Source organism: Corvus cornix, chromosome 5 (genome assembly GCF_000738735.6).
Source record: "Corvus cornix cornix isolate S_Up_H32 chromosome 5, ASM73873v5, whole genome shotgun sequence".
Classification (NCBI taxonomy): Eukaryota; Metazoa; Chordata; class Aves; order Passeriformes; family Corvidae; genus Corvus; species Corvus cornix.
Genome location: NC_046335.1, coordinates 44,323,710 through 44,346,087, shown reverse-complemented (window position 1 = coordinate 44,346,087; position 22,378 = coordinate 44,323,710). Strand labels below are relative to the sequence as shown.

At 42.5% G+C, this 22,378-nt stretch overlaps 2 protein-coding genes and 1 long non-coding RNA gene across 4 annotated transcripts in view; all 3 read right to left on the bottom strand.

The window, feature by feature from the left end:
- The window catches only part of SLC1A2 (solute carrier family 1 member 2), a 90,163-nt gene extending 81,719 nt beyond the window's left edge, over nt 1-8,444 (bottom strand). The window contains exon 1 of the mRNA XM_010406471.3: nt 7,980-8,444. Coding sequence (XP_010404773.1) covers nt 7,980-7,996 — 17 coding nt within the window. The 5' untranslated portion in view covers nt 7,997-8,444. The remainder of the gene's footprint in view (nt 1-7,979) is intronic.
- Nucleotides 1,892-5,831, bottom strand: LOC109143677. Its single transcript, XR_002043983.3, has 2 exons — nt 3,300-5,831; nt 1,892-2,391 (listed from the first exon to the last, which is right to left on the bottom strand). It is a non-coding gene; the product is annotated as an uncharacterized LOC109143677 (long non-coding RNA).
- A 4,114-nt stretch (nt 8,445-12,558) lies between the features above and the next one.
- PAMR1 (peptidase domain containing associated with muscle regeneration 1) overlaps nt 12,559-22,378 on the bottom strand; it is a 55,977-nt gene continuing 46,157 nt past the window's right edge. For both annotated transcript variants that reach the window (XM_010406675.3, XM_019285797.2), the window contains 5 exons: nt 20,517-20,729; nt 18,838-18,904; nt 16,506-16,738; nt 14,844-15,139; nt 12,559-13,608 (listed from right to left, as the gene is read on the bottom strand). In XM_010406675.3, the coding sequence (XP_010404977.3) occupies nt 13,072-13,608; nt 14,844-15,139; nt 16,506-16,738; nt 18,838-18,904; nt 20,517-20,729 (1,346 nt within the window). In that variant the 3' untranslated portion in view covers nt 12,559-13,071. The remainder of the gene's footprint in view (nt 13,609-14,843; nt 15,140-16,505; nt 16,739-18,837; nt 18,905-20,516; nt 20,730-22,378) is intronic.

Genomic DNA, 22,378 nt, shown 5'->3' with positions numbered 1-22,378 from the left:
CCTAAAGGGTACCTGTGTCTGCCTGTGTGCTCTCCTGCACTCAAGATAATTAGCTGGACTAAGAGGTTGTCATTAGCTTGGACACAATACTGGACTAATACAGTTGCACCACCTTCAGGATCTAAACTGGTCTCTGATCACGTTGCTCTCCAGATTGGAAACATGTACCAGAAGTGTTTGTCAATCCCTCTAAGAGGGTGCTGCATCAGACACACTTGTCCAAAGGAGTAGGAACAAGCAGGTTTGTTCTCTGTACCTGCGAGACAGCCTTTGTGAATGATGTGCAGTGTCAGAAGCTCAGTAGTGCATGTGACTTGTTTAGCAGTGATCTCTGTCATTGTCCCTGCGAGAGAGCAAATCTCCAAGATCCAAACTTAATTCAGCGACTGGGTAAATGACAGTACAGAAAGTAAAATGAACAGTTGGAAAGCAAAACACCAGGGGTTCCTGCCTCAAGGGAGATGAAGTCCACCATCTGGAAACCACATGGTACGGCTTGAGGAGGCCACAAGTCAATCAGAAGTGCAGTCGTTCCCAGATGTGAAGCACACATTTGGCAGTAGGGCTGAGACTAACTTGATTCACCCAGAAAGGGGAACTAGCAGGTGATGTAACTCCCCTTAGATCCATTTACCTGTCTTCCCTGGGATAAATTAATGCATTTACTCCTTTGACAAGTATCAGTTTGAATGCACATTTTACTTTTAATCTTCGCAAGTGTTCTAGTACCAAACTTTCCACCTTCTCACGCACGCAGATTTTACACTTGGATACATCTCTGATTATTCTCAATATGCCAAAGAGATGGAGCCTAAATTTAAGCTTGCCCCAAAATACCTACTTTAGAGGTGCTATCCATTATCCTCTTATAGGGGATGCAGTTGATAGTGAGCTATCAGAGAATAAGAAAAAGCTCAATTCATGGATGGGGCTCAAGGACCTTGACTTTGGTAGTGGCAGAGGTATCCTGCTCACTGAGCAATCAGGCAGGCAGCCCCTATGCCTCACTATGGTTACCAGTATTAAAGACCAACACTGCAAAACTGGAGTTATGAAAATCAACACTGCAAAATATACTAGCAGGATGTGATATTGACAGAATAAAAAAGGCTCAAAACTTCCTGGAAATTTTGGAAACAACACCACTGAACCAGCTGAAGACAGAATCAGATGTGCCTTTTTATGCAGCCTGGAGAACAGGAGGCTGAGGGGGGACTTTATTGCTCTCTACAACTCTCTAAGAGCAGATTGCTGGCACCTTGCAAAACACGAAAAAAGACAAATATTGTCTTAGTCTATTTGAAATGTTTCCTTAAAACAGAGTGAAATCTTTTCCTTTGTATTGGAGGTCCCACCATTTTAGTCTTCTAAATTGAAGCTGAAACTAAGAATTTATTTTTGAAAAGTAAAAACTAAATGTTTTTTGGTTTTAAAATCTCGTTCTATCTTCTTTTCTTTAAAACACTTCAATTAATCTGATTTCTCAGACACAGCAGTGAACCTGAAATACTGCATTTTCTTGAATTCCACACTGCTTTCCTAAAGATGCCTGTAATTAGCAGGCGTATTCCTTCATTCTTTTATGCTTTGGTTCTCTTTTTGTTCTTCCTTGTAAGGATCCCCAATTTGGAATTGCTTATGCAGGATCAAATATGTTGAAGATAAAAGTTAGAAAATATTATGAGCTTTGAACTTAGTCTGTTTTCTTTCCTAAGCACCGAAACATGTATTGTGGTTAATTGTCTTAAAACTTTAGGCACACTGAGAGCCTTTAAATTAATACAGAAGTAGGATTAAACCTATAAAAGCACACTTATTTTTATTGCTTGTATGCCTCTGGTAATAGCATTTTAAAGTAACAAGCTGGAGGCTAAAATTGGGTGAAACGTACTGAGTTGGCAAGAGAGGAGTTTTATTAGTGGATGGATGATTACAGAGATGATGGATTTGACAGATCCAGCCAGTGTTTTCAAGAAACCATACAATTAATTGCTCAAAATAGCAGGCATTGTAACACATTCTGCTGGAGAAGAGAATTAAATCACACAGAAAATGGAAAGGTATTACATGAGAAAGCACTGAAGATGAAGGGCCGCTTGTTAGCACTGCGCCTTCGCCCCACACCCCTCACATGCACAGACTGCTTCGGTATGGAGACAACTCTGCACAGACAGCCCAGTGCTGCAGGCTCAAGTTAGTGTGGGATCCATGTCCTTCCACACAGAGTCCCAGCATTCCCACTGTCACCTACACCAAGAAGGAACCCACATGCCAACCATACTGCCACACAGGTGCAAGAGGACAGAGTTTTAATGTCAGTCTTTTTAAGCTGAAAAACTGTGACCCACTGCTCACAAATTTACAGTTATTAGCAGTCTTCATTGGGACAGCCTGTAGATCAAGGGGAAACAAGAAAATGAAGAGAAAATTAAATGCAATAATTTGCTAGTACAGCAATACAGTACTGCTTTGTATGCTGACTTCTTAGTGCATTGTACACAAACATCTACATGTATGTCAACAGAGAAGGCTGTACATATGTATTTATCTCACAGAAACCTATGGTAAGACATGGTTTTTGAAGACTTTAGTCATTTTTTAAGGAAGCACAATCTCCCTTCAGGCTTCATATATCTAAGCCAATACTCTAATCTGCTATTTCCAAAAAGTTCAGAATAAATAAGTACCTGTAGACTTTATAGGAAACATATTAATCCCTGTCTGTCTATAAAATGATCTGAATATGGCTAAAAATGGAGTTACTGTCTAGGCAAAAACTTCTTTTTGAAAGCGTATCTCAAGGCCAGACTGAAGGTTGGGGCCATGAGAACTATCGTGTCATTTCAGGATCATGAGTTATCTTCTGCAAAGCCTAAGTGTCTTTTACTGAAATTGATGAGAGATTTGCAATTGACAACAGTGAAATGAGGTCAGAGCCACAGCTGATATGACTAATTACCAAGCTACATTCATTCCATCTGTCCCACAAAATGTCTAAGAAAGAGCATAGGGTAAAACATCTCCATCCTATGCTGGTGCTCATCAAATCCTGCATAAAAATAACAGTGAGAGCGCTTGGGAAGTTTCATCCTCTGAAGTATCTAAATATTTGTGCCAGAATAATTCCTCAAGTTTCCATGTAGAGGAATTTTGTGGGTAAATTACAGAATAAGAACTCAGATGACAAGAAATGCGTGGGTGTGCTTGTTGTACATATTGTGGCAGATCCTGAAAACCCACTCGCCTATGTAGGTGCCTGAACCCTACGATGAAACGCCAAGTTAGTGTTCCTGACTCACCTAGGTGTGTCATGTTGTCTCCAGGCTAGGTGAATAATACATGCTGGCAATCTCCCTTTCAGGCTTTGTCTTGACAATGCAGCAAATGGCTTATGACTCCTGCTTCAAGATCCAAAACCATCACGGCTGCATGACTTAAAAAAATAATCCTGTGTAGTAAATTAATTCTTAATGTTCAAATTTGTTCAAAAAATGTTGACAGGTTAACTTGTATTCACAGAGCTTTATGTCAGTAAGGTATTTATTATTTGTGCCTCTTGTGTCAACTTATGTTGACTAATAAGCATCTGTCTACAGCTAGTATAAAACCAATGGGAGTTCCACAGCTATGGCTAATTTTGGAGAAATCAAATCATATGCACTCTAGTCTGGACCAAACTTTTATTGTTTGGTGATCTCCTCGCACAGGCAAACAGTACTCCTGATGATGGAACTGCCGTTCCAGAAACAACTTGAGCAACTTGAGATAAACATAAGAGTATCTATAGAAGAATGTAAAAACAACCAAGTTTGGAGAGGAGGAATGGACCTCGGATGAAGTTTTTTTGTTTGTTTCTTTCCTTCTAAGTGAGATATTGGTAAAGTCAAATACCAAGGCAGGGATCTCCGTACTGACCATGCAGTTTATCTGCTACGCTGAACAGAATATGAGCACTGCATTTGTGCCATTTCATATTACACAAACACCATTTATATTAAGTGCACACAGAACTGAGAAGCACTATTTCACTAATCAAACCATGACGCTAAGCAATCACCCAGACTTCTGTCTATTCAAACACAGTAATGTTTCATGCTCTTCCACTTCACTGATTTATTTTGTAGCAGGGTGCATACACACACACACACACACACACACACACACAGACACACAAAAGTGGCTGTTAACTGTTCAGAAATTTGAAGGGGTGACATCTCTGTGCTTTTCATAAACCTTCCCTGGGACGGCTCTTCGGAACTGAGACCAACGGAAGTAGAAGAGCCCACATCAGTATTAAGAACCTCTGCAAAATATGGTGATCACAACAAACTGCCCACTGGGAATGGCCACTGGCCCACGCTGACTCCCTAACCATCCCCCTGGACTGAGAAAGGGCTGCCCAGCCAAAGGCACGGGGCTGCTCTGAGGCTGACCTGCCAGAGGGCTGAGCTCCCAGCTCACACACCTGCTCTACCTCTGGTTAAGTTGCTTCTATAGATGCAGTGATAGTGTCTCCTAGTGGCTATATTCCTGAAGGAGCAGACCCTAATCCAAACTTCACACCTGAAACTCCCACTCTTTAGAGGCATACAAAATACTAACACATCTCCAGATTTTTAGAGTATCTAAATCCGCACTCTGGAAGGTTGTTTTTTTTTTTTTTAACTACAAGAACAACAAAACAGAACAGTATCAAGGTACTCTATTCTTTTCCTTTAGTAAGACTAAAGAGAAAGATAAGAGCAATAATAACACCATGTGAAGCAAGGACTTTGTGGTCAAAGGTCTGAAGGCAAGCATGGGTATCAACTGATCAGTCAATCTTATGTAACCTTTAGGTCCTATCAAGACCCTGTAAAAGCAAAGGAAATGCTGAAATGCTCTGCTTTGGTAAATCTCCATAGATCAACCCACCACGTACTGAGCCCTACACCAGACACCATAGTCTGTGGGTATGAACTCATGTCCTGGGATCTTTGAACCCCACTAAGGACTCATGAAAGGCGATGCCAGCACAGATGAGAAGGTCAGGTCTCCCAGGAGCATCCCACCTGCAGTCATGGTCAGCTGAGGATGTTTAAACGGAACATGAAAACAAGAAACCTTGCACTGTATCCATACTTGGTGCTAGCCCTTCCTCCTTGAACAGGCTATTTTCCATTTTCAGCACCAGCTAAACACCAAAAATGCATCTTAGTATTGAGATGTATCAGGGGATTTTGTGAAAGAAAGACTAAAACTTCAAGATACAGACAGCGTAAACCAAAATCCCCCTAAATGGTACTACAGTAAGGTAGACCCAGAGGACACATGGGTCTGATTTTGTCGTGTTGTTAAACACTTCCTTTCTCATTTTCTTCCAACCAAAGTTCCCCATTGTTGACCATCCTCTTGGAACAGAAAGATTTGTTCAGCAAATTTCCATACGTGGATAAGCTTAACCAAATAAGACATTGAAAGAAAAGGAAAATAATGACTGGAAAGGCACAGGCAAGGAAATCTGCCATAGCAAATCCTGGCTGTAAGTGACCACTACTTCTTAACAATGGAACACAGATTTACCTTCCTCTGTGTGTATATCTCAGGGCCTTTTGTTCATTAAATACCTTGTCACACACCTGACATCCTCACTTTGGAGATTTTACATAAGCTTTCCTGTTAGAAGAGTAATATGTCACTACAAAAATGACTGTAGTTGGAGCAGTTTTGTCACCACAAAATAAAATCTTTATATACTCCTGGTCTCAACTAACATATTTAGCTGAACATCCCACGAGCAACTAGATATTGATCTGGAGTGTATCCCTCTGTTCCCACCACCAGTAGGTCCTTCTCCATGTACCTGTGTGTGCCTGAGATAGTGCCCATTGCCGCAAGCAGAGCAGTGTTTCTGCTACCATTCTCACATTGTGCCAGTGCTGGTGGAAAGCATTTCTTGAACAAGGTCCAGTCAATATTCGCTTTCCATGATGATCCTTTTGGTGCCTCAGTTTGCTGACCTTTATGCCAGAGTGAAAGCTAATCTCTACACTCAGCTTTTCACTTGAGGGGAGAGAAAGATGAGAATTCAGCTTTGGAAGAGGTTCTTACTGGTAAATACGGATTGACAATTGAAATCCTTCCCACTCAACTTCTTTTTCCACACCTCCTTCAGCTGTCACAGACCACTAACTGAATCATATCAAACAACTGTTTCAGTTTGTCTTAGTCTAGGTAAATTTCCTACAAGGTTTGAAAACAAGGCCTAAACTCGTTTCTTTTCTCACCCTGACAATTTAGCTCTGTTCCATAAGGAAAACAAAAGCATGCATCTACTGAAGCCTTTCTGGTTTTGGCACTCTGATCTTTCATAGCCTGCCTATTCAGTCAAATTCTTCTAAAAGCACTTCTCGTTATACACACATTTAAAACCTCCTTTCTTCTGAAGTTGACAGATCTCTCTAACACAGCCACCCCTTATTAAACTCTTGTACAACTGATTCCACCTTCCACCACTGGTCCAAAACAAGCACAGCCATCTCAGGTGGGAATATAAACAGTAGATGACCGCACCATCCAGAGGAGAGTGATAGTGGGGATAATCCAAGGATACAGAAGGGACAGAGCTGCAACCCTAGGCTGGTTCTTCCATCTCTGAGCTTCTTCCTCATGGCTCTGATCATTTGTTGACAGTATCTAGTTAAGTGATTTCATTGTCAGAGGAAATGCTACATAGGGCAGATTAAACTGTTGGGCTGCCACCAAAACAAAAATGTACAAATTCAGTGCTGAAAGCCCCTGAAAAGGCAAGGCAATACCAAATGATAAATTAATGACTTCTGTCACAGTCCTGAGAAAAGCCAGAAGAGCCTCACAGATTTGTCCTCTGATCAACTGGGGGATTGTCCTTTTTCCAAAGCAACCCAAACCAATACTTTCTAACTTTCCATTCCTCCCAAGCCAACTGCTGGGGGCCACTGCACAGCCAGCCAGTTTCTTCTTCTGACCAGGTAATGGGACACTTGTGTGCACATCCTCCCAGACATGTGTTGGGTTATTTAAATCAGCTCAGCAAGTCTTTTAGCCTGAGAGACACAAAGGCAATATAAACAGAGCTTCCTTTTGCACTCTGTCCTTAGAGAGTCCTATCCTGAGCAGATCATGCTGATACAACATGACAACATCCAGGGATAAAGGGGAGGCTCACACTAAACGCAGTCTAATACTAGGTAGTGTTATAAGAGGGCAAGCAGAGATCAAGGAATTCTTTTCTTTTCTTTCCTACTACCTGCAAGTCTGTAAACTGAACAAGCCCTCTGCCTCTTCAGAGCGATGAAGCGGGTGACTCCTGCAGTCCTGGCAGGAGTTGTAGGGACAACTGTTGTAGGGACAACGGTTTTCTTCCAAGGGACGCTACCAGAGCTGTACTGTGTTTGCTTTTCTTTAAAGCCTCCTGTAGAACCCTTTGCCCTTCCCAGCATTTCTCTTGCTAGAACTTTAACGCATTTGGCACAGAACTGCAAAATTGCACAACTCCTCAAGAAGTTGGATTTGTTTGTTGCCTTTTGAAGGGATGGCTGGGGGGGACAAGTTTTTGATTATTTTTGAAATTATAATATTAATTATTATTATTATTATTACTACTATTATATTTAGGAAGAAGCTTCACCCTCCTTTTTGAGTGAGCCATTCATTTGTACTCTTCTTTCAGGCAGGTGGTTTAAGCTTGATCTGCCCCCCAGGGGTTAAATAAAGAAGTGATGGGAGGAAAACCAAGACCTTTTCAGTGGTTCATATTTGAAATTTTTTCCCTCGCTCTTTTCTATATGTGGATCGTCTGCTTCTCGTTTCCTCTCGCTCCCTAATTATTCTGTTAGGGAATGGCGAGGGGCAAGGATCAACAATGAAGCAGATGACAGGAAACTCTGTTACCAAAAGAACAATGCCGGGCATCTCCCCCATCCTCCCGTTCCTCCCACCCAAGAGATGGTCCCCCTCACCCTTCTGTCGATGCCATGGTTCCGAAAAACCCCCTGTCTTCTCAAGGGTCCAAGGGATTAATTTGGACAGCAGGGCGCGAAGGAGGTTGGCTCTTTGGTATAACCCTCGCTCACGTCTGGGAAGGAGCACGCAATTCCTTGTAATCCTGGGGGCTCCGCAGGGCGAGGATCCGGCAGCTCCGCTCCTCGGCTCTCCCCCACCCCGCCGTCCCAGAGCAGGCTCTCGGTGCCCCGGGGACCGGCGCTGCTGCGCCGCGGCCGCCCAGCAGTGGCCGGCGGGGCGAGGAGGCGCTGGCACCTGGGCTGCGATCCCCGGCGCCCTCCCCTCGCCGCGGGGAGCGTGTGCGTGTCTGCGCGGCTGTGTGCGAGAGCTGGGGGGCGACTTCACATCGGCGCGGCGCTGGCTGAGGCTGGATTGGAAGGTTTAGCCCTCGAGCCGTGGATTTGCAGTCAATCCCTCTCTATTTTAGGCACGGGCTGACATCACGAGCCGTTGTTACTCCTATAAATCCCCCCCAACAGCTCCTTGGCAGCAGCGGGGGGGCGGCGAGCCCCTCGCAGGGGGAGGGCCGGGCGCCGCCGACCGCGACCTGCCCCGTTCGCCGCGGCCGCCACCGCCTCCCGGGGCAGGCTCGGGACTCGGGGGAGCCGGCCGGGAGCCGCGGGAAGGCGCGATCCCACAGACACACACACACATACACACACAGCCCCGCTCGTGTCCGGCTGCCGCCTCACACCCGCACGTGCCCCGGCGAGCGGGCCGGCGCTCGGGCGGCAGCGGAGTGCCGCAGCCCTGCCGAGGGGCTGTGCCGCCGCAGCCGCGGCACCTGCCTCGCCGCGCCGAGGCGGCAGCGGGCTCCCGGGAGGCCCGGCCCGCTCAGCCCTTGTTCGCGCCGCGCTGTCCCACCGGGACGGCCGGGGCTCGCTGACGGCCGCAGCGGGACCGAGGGGCCGCGGCGAGCGAGGCCCCCGCCCGCAGGGACGCGCAGGGTGCGGCGCGGGGCGGTGCTGCCCCCTGCCGGGAGGTGCGCGCGGCGCCGCGCCCGGGCCCCACCTGCCGCCGGCCGCCCCCAGGCCCGGCCCGGCCCGGCCCCGCACCGCCGCGGCCCCGGGAAGCCGCCGCCGTCCCGCCCGTGGCCGCAGCCTCTCCCCACGCCTCGTCCGCGCCCGCCCCGCGCCCCTACCTGCGCCGCCCGCCGCCGCCTCGCCCCGCAGCGCCGCCCCGCCCCACCACGGCGTGGGCGCCGTGCGTGGCCGCGGCCCGGCGGACCCGGGCCCGGGGGCTGCCCGGGACATTTTTGCAGCGTAGGGCAGGAAGCTTTTGTCCTGTTCAGTACGCGCACTCAGGTGCGGGGGCACAGAACACGCGTGTCACGCCCAGACACTGCCACACACCTTCGCTCCCGTTTCCCTCGGCTGAGGCTCTGCCCGCCAACCTCAGTGCTGTCTTTCCATCCAAGTCTGACCAACCTGATGTCCTGTTTCACAGGGAACAAACATTTCTGCCACAGCTCGTTCCCTCTGCACCGAGGAGGTGGCACAGAAAGCCAGCAGCCATGCGGAAGCCCCCCAACACGATAAGGAGCTGGGAGGCTGCAGGGGTTGCACAGCTGAGCAAGCCTGTCTGACCCTCCGCACCACTCCCACTCCCCCGGGATGCTTTTCCTGCGACCAAGACAATTCCAGTTACTTGCCCTTAAAAAATGGCAGGATGCAGCCTATCACGCAATCCCCAGTCCTAATCAAATACACACTTTTTTTTTTTTTTTTTTTTTTTTTTTTTTTTTTTTTTTTTTTTACTCTTACCATGGACGTAGATTTTCAATGGAAACCATTTACAAGGGCAATTCTGTGAGAGTCACTGAGGGTGCCTAAAAAGAGCTTCTATTTCAATATGTCAATTTCCTTTCAGTGCTATTTTTCAGCTAAGCACCCTGGCTTTTGGAAGTATGGTGCAGCCCCAAAGACATACAAAGGAAAAACATACACTCATTGGAGTGAATAAGAATGCAGAGTGTTTTGCTCTCCTCTTTCCATAGCAATATCCTTATGACCTTTCCAGAATGCACAGCTCTTTTTCCTTGGAGGGAAAATGAGCTGCTATCCATCTTGTGCTATTTCACACCCTTTCTCCAACAGATGGCACAGATCCTCACCTGTTTAGAAAGACATGTTTGAAATAGTTCTACATCTTAAAAATAGAGCCAAGCTATCTAAGGGATTAGCAATTCCAGGTCACAGGTTGCTTTTTTTCAAACATCCCTATTTTTTCCTTGTTATTGGCATTAGATGCTAACTCCTGCATAATTCTGCTCCATCTGTGAACATGAAACTGCTGTGGATAAGCCTGACAGAAAGGATGGACAAGCTGGCTTTTAATTCCTGGGAATACTAGATGTGGTACAGGTGCTTGAATACATTGATAGGACTGCTCACTTATACATGTGAATAGGTACGTCATACAACCTGAGAAATAAAACATTATGTCGGCATTTAGAGATAGCCAGATTTGAATCAAGGATTCAAACATGATTGAGGTCCAGAAATAGAAGTAAATGCTGCAACCTCATCCTCCTTCTGTAAAGGAATGTGCTAAAATCTGAGTCCTGGGGTTGAGAGGTGTCTGGCTATTTTCTTGCTTCTGCTTTCTTTGAAGAGCGTCATGACTGTAGAATGAAGGAGTTGAATAGTGCTGTGCATACACAGCTATAGCAACCTCCTGAGATTTTAATTCCATGAATTCCTACAAGTTTCTGTTCAAGAATGTACTTTTGTGTGATATACAGCCAGTGAACAGCTATATTGTTGCTGTCCAAGCCCAGAAACTTTCAGCTATTCATTGCCAGGTCTGTGAGTGATTTGAAGCCAAATGGGGATGGGAATCAACACTGAGGAGCAGTTAGAGGATCAGTAAATACTAAAATATGGTTGATCTTTAGTAAAAGGAGAAGAGTGAAGTCTAAAGCTGGAATTAAAACAGACTTTTGCAGATCTGTTTGGACTGGGCAAATCCTAAAGGGAGAAAAGCTTTTAGGACCTTGTCTCTCTCGGTTGTAACAGTGGAGAGCAATAATGCTATGGAAAGCAATGCAGTCATGGTGTCATAACTGAGAAGACAACCAGCTCACAGGTCTTTATGATTTCTGTTTACCATTAAATAATACAATAATTATTTAGAGTGTAGAAACTCTCGTTTAATGTAATCATGAAAGGGCTTTCTCATTTCATTCTTTGTCATTAGTGTTAGGAAGAAACACATGCTGACTTTCTGCAAGTTTGTGCTTCTCCAAAACTGACACCTAATTTCCTCTAACCCATTCTGTCAGCAGGGGAGTACCACACATTCATTGGCATGTGTTCCTGCCGGCAGAGGAATGAAACACATAATGTTTTTCACATTTAATTCAGGATTTTTGTTGCTGTTGTTGCCATGCAGTTTTTCGGCCAAGCATAATCTCCTGGCAGGAGAAGACAGACAAAAAAGATAAAGAGAAGCAATATACTTTGATTGTAGCCCTTAAACTTTTTGATTTAAGCAACATCATGTGGTCCTATTGCCAGTGAAAACAAGAAAAGTGCAAAAGCAAAACACAATAAGTATTTCTGCCAAGGAAATAAAAAATAAATTACATGGAATGATGTCCAATACTAATAGTCCTTTTAGCAGCAGTTTTTAGATTCAAGAGTGGGTAGAAACTCTTAATGAGATTTTACAGCATCAGAGAATCAGAGCTGAAATCAGACTTGCTAACTTAGAGTTGCCATAGCCATGCAATAGGAGAAACACAACTGCAGGTTCTGAGTGCTTCTTTGTAAGAGCACTAAATCTTTTCATCAGATTCCCAGCCTTCACATCTAACTACTGCTGTAAGCTTGTTCGGACACTGTAGTAATTTGAAGGTCCTAAAAATTCCAGGGTGTCATATATGACTTATTAAGAAATCATTTTTGATGGAAGACAGTCATTACTGTCTCTCCTCCCCAACTTTTATAGGATGAATCCCTAATTTTTAGCCATGACTGAATAGAGAAGAGAGAATGGTTTAGTGAAAGAGCAGTGACTAAGGACCATGAGGACACCCCGGTGTCTCCCTGGACAACATTACCCTTTGATGTCAAACAGTTCAGCCTCAGTTCAAAAAAAGCACCTGCTAAGTGTGAGACCTGGACATTATTCTTCACCCTGAAGAGCTACAGAGGAGTAGTTTTACCACAAATGTATGGGAACTAATGGAAACTGAAAGTTTTCCTGAGATTTTAGTCGTTCTTTGAAATAACCCACTTGGAAAAAGTGTACTTAAAATCTGGTTTGTGTTTTCATCTCTTTAGAATACAAGGTGAAAGAGAACACCTCTGTACATTTCATTGTAGTGGTTCATGTACAAGAGCAGCACTGGGTGTATTAAGAAAAAAAACCTTGTTTTTTATATAGTCCTTGAATTTTGTGCTGATTCTGCCTTTTAGTGTTCCTGAAGAGTCCCAAGTGAGAGTGATATGCAAAGAGACAAGGGCAATAGAGAGTTCCTAGTGTGACACAGATAAAGCAACAATGGACCTAAATAATGTCAGATGATGAGTATGTTGGTTAAAAAAACAAACCATGGTTTATTTAAATGTGTAAAGTACTTGGGAGGGAAGAAGATTACATTGTACTATGGCAATACAGACAGCACATACCGTAACAAGCTCATCCGTCATGATGAATGCAGGCTACTCTTTCCAGACTCTTAATCCACTCAGTCACACAGATCTTTGGGAGAGGCTCACCATCAATTTCTCCAGGGAACTCCACACTACAGGATAATTTCAGACAGAATTTACTGTCCTGTTTCTGCATGTCAGACTCAGGAGCAAAGCATCATCCTCCCACCAGGGGAGACAGACAAAATATGGCAAAACTTCTCATGCACCAAGACCCTCTGTCATGGGTTAAGTAAAAGTAGCCTGATGAAATATCTGATCCTAGGACACATTACCAGGCTGTCTGCCTTAACCTTATCCCAGATATGTCTCATCACTGGGATGAGAAACCTAAGTAGCAGAGACTGAGAGAGATATTATATTAAAAAATGACATTTTCAGACTCAGATTTTTATTTCATGTTCTTCTCAATCCAGTCTTTGAAGGGAAGAGCTTTGGTGTAGCCACTGTAGAGTTCTAGGCTGCAAGTTTTATCATAACCCCAGCTCACTAATCCCATCAGGTGCCACCTTAGCTCAGGAGATGCTTTTCCTGGCAAAGTTATGGCTGCAATCCCACCAGTCTCAGCAGGGCAGATATTAGAAAAGGCTGTGTGGTCTTGTTTGGCACAGAACATACTGTCAGTGATGCTGACTTGTATCCCATTATCCTCATACTGTTGCTCACACAACAGGGAATCCACCATCTGAACAACTCCCATGCGGATTGTGTCATTCTTGTATCCGGTATCTTTAATGTCAGCCAATACCTTCCAGCCAGTAACCATTATCTTTAAATCCTCTGTAGATGAAGTCAAGTCATGAGAAGATGACAAGCAAATGGGTTGAACACGACTGCTGATCCTGGCTTTGTCCAAGAGTTTTATGACAGCTATATCAGAATCAAGTAATATGGGGTCATAATTGGGATGCACTATGATGGCAGAAATCTGGAGAGGAAACAGAGTAGGAAGAATTGCAGGGTTAACAGCAATGGCAAGTCAGCAGCCCTCTTTCCATACTACTAAAATACAAGTAAGTTTATTTTGCATACTTCTCCTCTATCCCCACCTATGGTGTTCTTTCACTGAAATGAGAAACATGCACGGATCAAGCATCTTCTGACATTTTTTTTCTCTTGGATTTCAGGACAATTTTTATTGCATGAAACCCTTCTTACTCAAAAGCAGTCAAGGACATTTTTTAGCAAAATGGGGAGTTAATATGCAGTTCAGGTTTTTCTACTGTGTACTGAAAAGGTTTTACCTGCCATGATACCTTCAGCCTGTGGAATTTGGATGGGAGTAGGGCTTTGAACTAAAATGTTACCTTCTTATTGAACTGCAACTGACTTCCCACCAAAAAAGAGTACTTGCAATGCATTACATAGTATTGGGGCCAAACCTTTACTGCTTGTTTCCTTAATGAAATGCTACAAGAACAGATAGGATTCCTATCAGGAAATACTGTAAAAAAAAGTAATATATTTTATTACAGGAAAATTATGAAAAAGATGGGATTAGAGAAAGAAATTAAAAAGGGGTCAGGAGGGAAAGAACCAAGTTATTTATGATATTTTGGATAAAATCCATTAATTAACTCAGAGGCCCCACAGTTCCCCCCAAAAAGTGACGTGCATACCCAAATTTGCTGTATTTCTCCTCAGTTTGACTTCAGTCTTTCTAGTTCTACTTGAAAAAAGCAAATCACTCTGATGAGCCCAAGGGGCTATTTTTGGAGCTGGAGTCAGACATAAACTTCTTTTCAGTTTAGAGCTGTACGGCCTTGGGGCTGAGAAGTGAAATGTGCTCATGGCATCACCAGGATTTAGAGCACAAGTGTTTCCCTCATAAATTATGCTAATCAATTTTGACAGTAGCTGGCATCTCTTCTACTTTTTTCTGGCAATATCACTCAAGACATTATGGCCCACAGAACTTGAGCTATTTTCTTAATGTTTTGTGTTAGGGGTGAATATATTAGTTGGACAGCTTCGAGGAATTCAATGAACTGCAGCATGTGCCCTTCTTGTGCCATGGCACTGAAGTATCTACACATGCATTTCAAAAAACAGCAGATAGAAGAGTGTATTGCCCAAAGGCTGAACTTTTTCTCCCCATACAAGACAGATGTGATCAGCCTCTACCTGTGCTCATCATTTTTCACTCCTGTTGGACTTACTCACCCGCAGGTTCTGGATAGTCTTTTCGTCCCTGTCATCATCTCTGTAGAATTTGCCCAGAACCACCTTGAGCTCTGCTGTCTTGAGAACAGTAGTCTTGCCCAGGTCAGTGACACAGTGAGCTGCCACCACCACGGTGCGCTCGTTCACCAGGGCCCCGCTGCAGATAAGGATCCAGGCCCCTTTCCGAAGGCTGTGCTCCTTCACCCCACTGGCTGTGCGATAGATGGCTGCTTGCCATGGCCACCTCATAGAGGTCACTGCCTTCTGAAGGGTGATGTTCTCTGCTTTTCCACAGACTGAGGAAACATGAAGCAAAAAGTAGGTAACACCTTCTCCCTGAAAGAATCTGAGTATTATTCTTGATTCCTTCTTAGGATGTGCCAAAAGAAACTAAACTGCAATGATGAGTATGAAGGACAGTTGTCTAATTAGCCTCTGTCTCTGACTTGCAAAATTATAGAACTTTAAAAAAATAGTCAAGTTTTCCATTATTATCTGAATTCCTGGGTAAAGTAGGAATGTGGGTTTAGCACTTGACTGGGTGAATTTTCACAACAACCTTATTGAGCTGCACTATAATGAGATGACCGCACAAAGAAATGGAAAGAACACCCCTGATTCTTGTCTATCATAAAATGCCATAAAGCCATCAGTGCACTAAAATTCATCCTAGGCAGTCACAGTGTAATTGTGAGGCCTCCCCTGGCATGAATCTTTGCACAGGCCAATTCATGCCTATAAGAACAGACTTGTCTTGCAACAAGAATGTTGAAGCAAATGCATCTAAATCAACAATCATCCTGGGGAAAATAAAAAGCTCTGCCTTGTTGTAGGAATATGTTATCCAGGCTTGAACCTGGGGTAAAATCCCTTATATTATGAAAGGTTTACTTCAGTTGAAAGAGTTATCTTGCATGGTTGCATTTTTTAGTCTCCCTTAGGAAGCTTTTTCTGGGATAGAGTGTGTGCGTGTCCATAGTGAGAGAGATTGAACATGATACTTTTCAAAATATATTATATGATCTCAAAGTAAAACCACAAACAAGAACAATAAAAAATTGTCTATTGTTAAGATCTACTTTTCACAGTTTGCTTGATGTCAGTAGTGGCGTTTACCAAATCTTTTGACATTCTTACCCTAACTTGCTTTGTGCACTAGCTCTGCATAAGATTTTATGTAGACTTACAGTTTGTAATATGAACCCTTCCTTAGCAGGGTTTATTAAAGGAAGAGCCTCTTTAAAATTGCAGTCTCTCCCTTCTATTTCTTAAACTTTGATGGTTTTGTCAGCTGTGTGCCAAAGTATACAAATAAAAGAAAAATCCCATTTGTAGTAAATAATACAGAAAAGCATGAAGTGGTAGTAGGAAAGCTATTTCAAATCAGGAGAAAGACTCACTACACCTTTTGCTCAATAAAAGAGTAGAAAAATTAATGGCAAATTACAGTGCTGAAAGCCTGATCACTTTACCATCAACTGCTCAAGTTCTACTGGTGGATAAAAAGACACATATATCCTTCAAGCTTTATTGCTCCTTTCTCCCAGCTGAAAGTATAGGCAGCCTACACTGCTGTGACTCCCTAAATATCTAAGATGAACACACATCCTTTTCCCTCATTCACCCAAGAGATGTGCACATTTCTTTCCCTTGGAGACTCACTTGGAATACACACAGGGGCTCTCCCACTCCATTTTCCTGTCTTCAGGCAAGTCCTCCTGCTGCTGCCCAGGCGGCGGTAGAAAGGAGAAACGCACTCATACTGGAGCTGAGTGTGCAAGTGCTGGTACCCTGGGGGCAGTTCTCCAAATGGCAGTGCTGGCTTCTTGGTTGGATAGATTTGAAGCTTTTGCTTGCTGAATGCAGAAGAGTAAAGTTGATGCAAAGGTGTTTCTCTGTTTCAAGGCACAAAGAACACAATCATTATAATATTATAAAAGGAATCATTACCATAACTGTATCACCAGTTGTATTAAGTATCATTTAAAATCATATGACGTTTCTTGTGAAAGAATAAGGAAAAATTATCATTCCAGCATAGTTTAGCAATACTCCCATCTACATCCCAGCTATTTTATTTACATATGTATGCACACATATATAATTACACATATGTTTGTACATATCCTATTTGTGTCTCTTTTTTCATTTTACAGTTTCTGAATTGCAATCGGTTGCCTCTGAATGTGGAAGTTTTTCCACTCACAAAAGGACTGAGATACCATTTTTTAAATAAAGAAATCACACCTGAATTTGGCATTGTTGTAATTAATTCTCAGTAGAGGGGAGCTAGGCACATCTTTTCTCTAGTGAGTATTTTAATAGACAGTATTAGGAATTGATTCAGATTAATGATGTTGCTAAAGTTGCTTGAGTTAGCAATTAACAGAGATAATTGTCTCACCACAGAGATTTTATAATTTCATAATCGCTAAGCTTCCACTTAGAAATTGTACTGATTAGCTGAAACAGGGCGCACAATTAAGAAGTAAATATATGCACCAGCTTAGATATGGACCATAAGCTTGACTCCAGTCATACTTCAATTTTTATAATTTAGAATGAGTCCCTTGCTCTAATGCTTAAAAGCTCACATCTACAAAAAAACCCTTTTCATGTCTGAAAAATGCAGCAGGAAATTAGTTTCCCTTGAGATTTCTGGTATTGCCTACATCCAGAAAAGACATTATTTTTTTTCTCATGATGATTTCATTTTTTATCACAGCAAGACACAGGCACCTCCATCATATCCAATCTGTGAGGCGATACATAATAGGAAAGTAAAACTACTAAGAACAAGAGCAATGGCAAGTCTCTTGGATTTTGGAAGAAGGATGAGAGCTGCTGTGGTCATACTTAGTCTGCCAGGGTCCCATTCCAAACTCACAGGTGACTTGCAATATTGCATAGTCCAGATTTTGCCTCACTCTTGACCTATCAAATGGAGATTCTACTTCAAGGGATTAAAAACAGTCAAAAAACCATGAGATGCCAATATCTCATGGCATCTTATGGATGGGAGGCATGTATATGCTCTCAATACAGCCGGTATTCATATCTGAAACATTTAGCCTAACAAGACCTGTATCCAAAAGTTAAGAAAGAAATTTAAGGGAGAAAAATCTGCTAATGGCTACTAAAGCCTTATGTCGGCTTCTCAGGGCCATCTCTACAATCATACATCACAGACCTGGAGAGTGGCAGAGCGATTGGGAAGTATATGCTTGCCTTGTTCCTCAAATCTTCTCTAGGCACCTGCTACTGGCTATTGCCAGAGACAGGCTATGGCTTGAGCTGGACCTTTATTCTGACCTGATATGACTGTTCTTAAGACCAAAGATGAGGACAGTTCTTGCACTGCAACTAAAATTAAATGAGTCATGTACTTCAAAAATAACCCTGAAATGAGAAATTACTACTTGGACGAAAATGAACCTGAACATTGCAATATAACTAATTCAGACTGGGTTTATTTCAAGAAATCATCAGAAGGGTAAGCCCAGGAAGGGTCTAATCTTTCATTCCTTCCTCTCCTCCTACTCTACTTCCTCCTCTCCCTCATGCCCAGCCTATATAAATTGTGCTATATTGCTTTGGATGGTGAAACTTACTGGGAGCAGATTGCACTGCTATACTCTCTTCTCTCCTTGTGCTCTCCCTGTGCACTAAGATGGCACATGTTCATATTTTAACACACATCACTAGCCCCAAGGAACTGTTCTTAGACTGTTCTCATAGTCCATCACAAGCTTGCGAGCAGAATTCCAGCATCATCCTGTAATTTGCCCATCGCTATCTGTGCATTTCTTCCTGGCTGCCTCCAGCAGCTGGCAACCTGTGCTTAATCAGACCTCCCCTCTCAGCATTGCTCAGTTATCAGTGGTTTTGTAGGAATCGCTGCTCAGGCAGGCTAAACACATGGAGTGAAAAGGAGAGGAGGGGGAAAGCAATCACATTTTTTCTTTAAACTGTAGTTGAGATATTGCATTCTCACCTTGACTGAACCTGCATTGGAAGCACTTTCTGTCTCACCAGGTCAGAGATCTTTGGCTCTCTGCAGGCTAGAAAAAATATAATGTTGCACAGTACTTTTTCACATTCACAGCTCAAGTGCTATGGTTCATACACATTTCCAACCTTTCCTCTCACTAACTATAGTGGACTGGATTAAGAAAAGAGGCAGTTAAGTTACGTGCATTAAAATAAAGATAGATCTAAAACCTAAAGCCTTGGAAAAATATTTCTCCACAGTTCACAAGGTCTATCCCATTTACAACAGTGTAAGCTACTGAACATCCTCTGTACTGGGACTTCCAGACAGTGGAAGAGGAAGATTTTTACACCATTCAGTGTGTCTGAATGCCAGACTTGCACCACTATGGCTGATGGTTTTGTATCAGAGCAAACTTTTCCAGTAATGGAATTATATATTAAAATACCTAATTTCCATCTGTGTAGCCCCACACAGCTAATCCCAGTGAGTAGGCATACCGAGAAAGGCGGCAGGATGTTATGGCCTTCTAAGAATCTGATTGTGTACTCATAGAAGGAATTGGAGGCTCTGATTCAAAGGAGCCCCTTGAAGTTACTTGAATATGCATAAAATAACAGAAAGGAGATCTACGATTTCTAGTTTTGCATATTCCATTTACTTTCTTTAAGAATAAGATAAAATGTTCAGGTTTATCAGTTCAAATAACTCTGCCAGGATCTCTTTCCTGCTGCCCTGAGTGGAAGGAAAGGAGCCTTCCAGGATGGATTTTATCTGTATGCCTGAGCACTTGTGCTCTGTGTAATCTAACAATATCTAGTTCTTTGTGATTGATTTATATGTTAACCATTATGTCAGTATCACAGTAAGCATCAATAAAGATGCTTTCCACAGATGATTATATGCTGCAGGGAGAGATTATTTTCATCTAAAACAACACAATAAAGCAAATTCCCTAGGGGACACATATTTCCTTATATTAGCACCATTTCAGTTTAAACAAAAATCCATATGTCAAGAAATTGCTTTCATAAAATGAATTTAGCAGTTCCCCAGCCCAAATTCATTCATTCATTCATTCATTCATTCATTCATTCATTCATTCATTCACTAACTCAGGGGTTCATACACACTTAGTAGAATAGCTCCAGGTCAAGAGCATAATTCCCTTTTCAGCAAACAATTTAAAGGTGTGATTCAGTGTTTTGACGAATACAGATAATTTAATCATGTCTTTAAGGCTGTAATGTACAGGCCCTGCCTTTTGCACTCATGACTGGTCCCAGTGTTTTAAAAGGATTGTGAGAGGACAGCTATTCCCTATGACAGCAACTGATTGTTAATGGTCTCATGAAACAATTATTTCATTCTATTTCAATTCCCACCTGATCTTCTTTGATTTTGATATCATGCAGGTTCAATCCTAGAATGAGGACAATAAGAGTCTTAGGGAACATTCCTTTCCCTGTTTAAAGATGGAATCTTCTGGAATCATTGGCATCTTCTCTGTCTGAGTATAGCAGCCAGTAGAGCTGGCAAACTACCAAGCTCAGTATCAGGTATCAGCCAGACAGCTTATTCTTAGCAAAAATGATTGTTTGTCAAGTGCAAATGATATTAAACACAATCCAGTAAAAACATAGCAGCTTGTGTGAGTTGTGGTAAAAAAGTTTGTAAACTACCTTTTATGCAGATTGGTTGCTTCCCTGACCATTCTCCATCGTCTTGGCAGGTCCTCTGTTCATTGCCACTAAGAACATACGAGTTGTTGCAAAAGAAAGCAATGACTGTGCCAATTTTTGCATAGCGTCCATTCAAGAGCCCAGTGTCTTCTACTACTCTTCTGTAGCCATTGAGTGGGCCACCAGGATCTGAGCAGTTTTTTTCTTCTAGAACTAATGATAGGGGAAAAAGATAGTAATCATTTTATCAGGTTCACTACATTAATTTCACCCATCAAATTGCTTGGCATTTCATTCAGATGTTACTAAACAATCTACACTTTATTAAAGATGCCTTTTCAAGACCCATCTGGGATTCCTGTCTTTGAAAATGTCAAATATTAAAGAAGAAATTATAATATAGAGATGTCTGTTTATAACACATACTTTAGTCTCACTGAAAGCATAAGATTCTCAAATTGCTAAAAATTCTCAAATTGTTAAAACCTTAAGAAATAGCTGACAATCCTGAAAAAGAACCTCGACTTTAGATGATGTTAACATGCTATTAATATTAACAAGGCTTCTTCAACAGCATAAAAAGCTGCACTTAAAATATTTGCAGGAAACAGGCCCTTGGCATTCTTTTCCCTTTTCTGTATTTTCAATACTTCACTGCACTTGGATAATAAAACTAGACTACTTAATTTTGCTTTTATGTTTGGTTGCATTTTATTTTCTTAGCACTGAGAGAGATATCTCAATAATCCAGGGAAATACAGGAATTGAAAGAGAACATATGTGTGTATTTACTGACAATAAAAATTTAATATGAAAAGCTTACTCATGCTATATTCTGCCTATAAAACCTCTTTTAGTTCCCCCTTCCCAGTATTTTCCACTTCTTTTTAATTTTTGTTGGTTTTTTTTGTTCTGTTTTTTTTTTTTCTCAATAAACTTAGATTTTTGGCCTAAATCTAGAGGACAGTATTCACTATGTGATGCTAGAAGATGATTTTTCCTTTATTTTTAACTCCTCTGCTCTTTCTATTTAGCAGCTGACAAGGTACTTTTTTTCTCTTTGGATTTTACCTCAGTTTTCTTGTCAGGACAACAGTAACATGCAACTCTGTTTAATTTCTCTTCCTGGCATCTCAGTGCATGATAACCAGTGAACATCTAGTTTAGACAGCTGGTGTTGGTGCTGCTCACAGAGGGCCCAGAGGACTGGGACATATCAATTGCCCCAAAATTACCTCTTCATATCATTGCTTCAGACTCGGCTGCCTGCTGAGCCTCAGTTCACAAAAGCACCAACATATAACATTTATTTAAATCGCTGTGAAATCAGCGCAGTTACAGTGCAAAGGTATGGCCCTGTCACGTCACAAAGTCCTACCTTGTGCCACCAGACAAAGCCCAGCTCAGCAAAGTGTGTAAACACACAGCCAGCCATAACAATGCCTCTTCAAAGAGCATGTGCTTTTAACAGTGAGTTTATCATTCAAGCTAAGTCTATATTGCAGTGTTTTCTTTGCAAGCGTTGGATTTTAGCATATGCTGAAGGCTATACATGTACTTAAATACTTTTCCACAGGTCGTATCCGGTAAACAAGGAGGTCTGAACTTCCTTTTTCCCAGGAGAAAGGGAAGAACAGAGAGCCCTGTCTCCTTTTTATTTGGCTTCATTTTCCTTCTTTGTACCAGACAGGCTCTCTCACTTTTGAGCCATAAGTGACTGATAACTTGATAGCAGCTAAAGACTACAGAGAATCCCCCACAGAATAATGCTTTATTTGCAAGTTGCCTTCTGCACTGATGGCTGGCCTGGAGGCATCATCTGATCAGCAGAGTGCGTGTTTCCAAATGTACCAAAAGCTTGA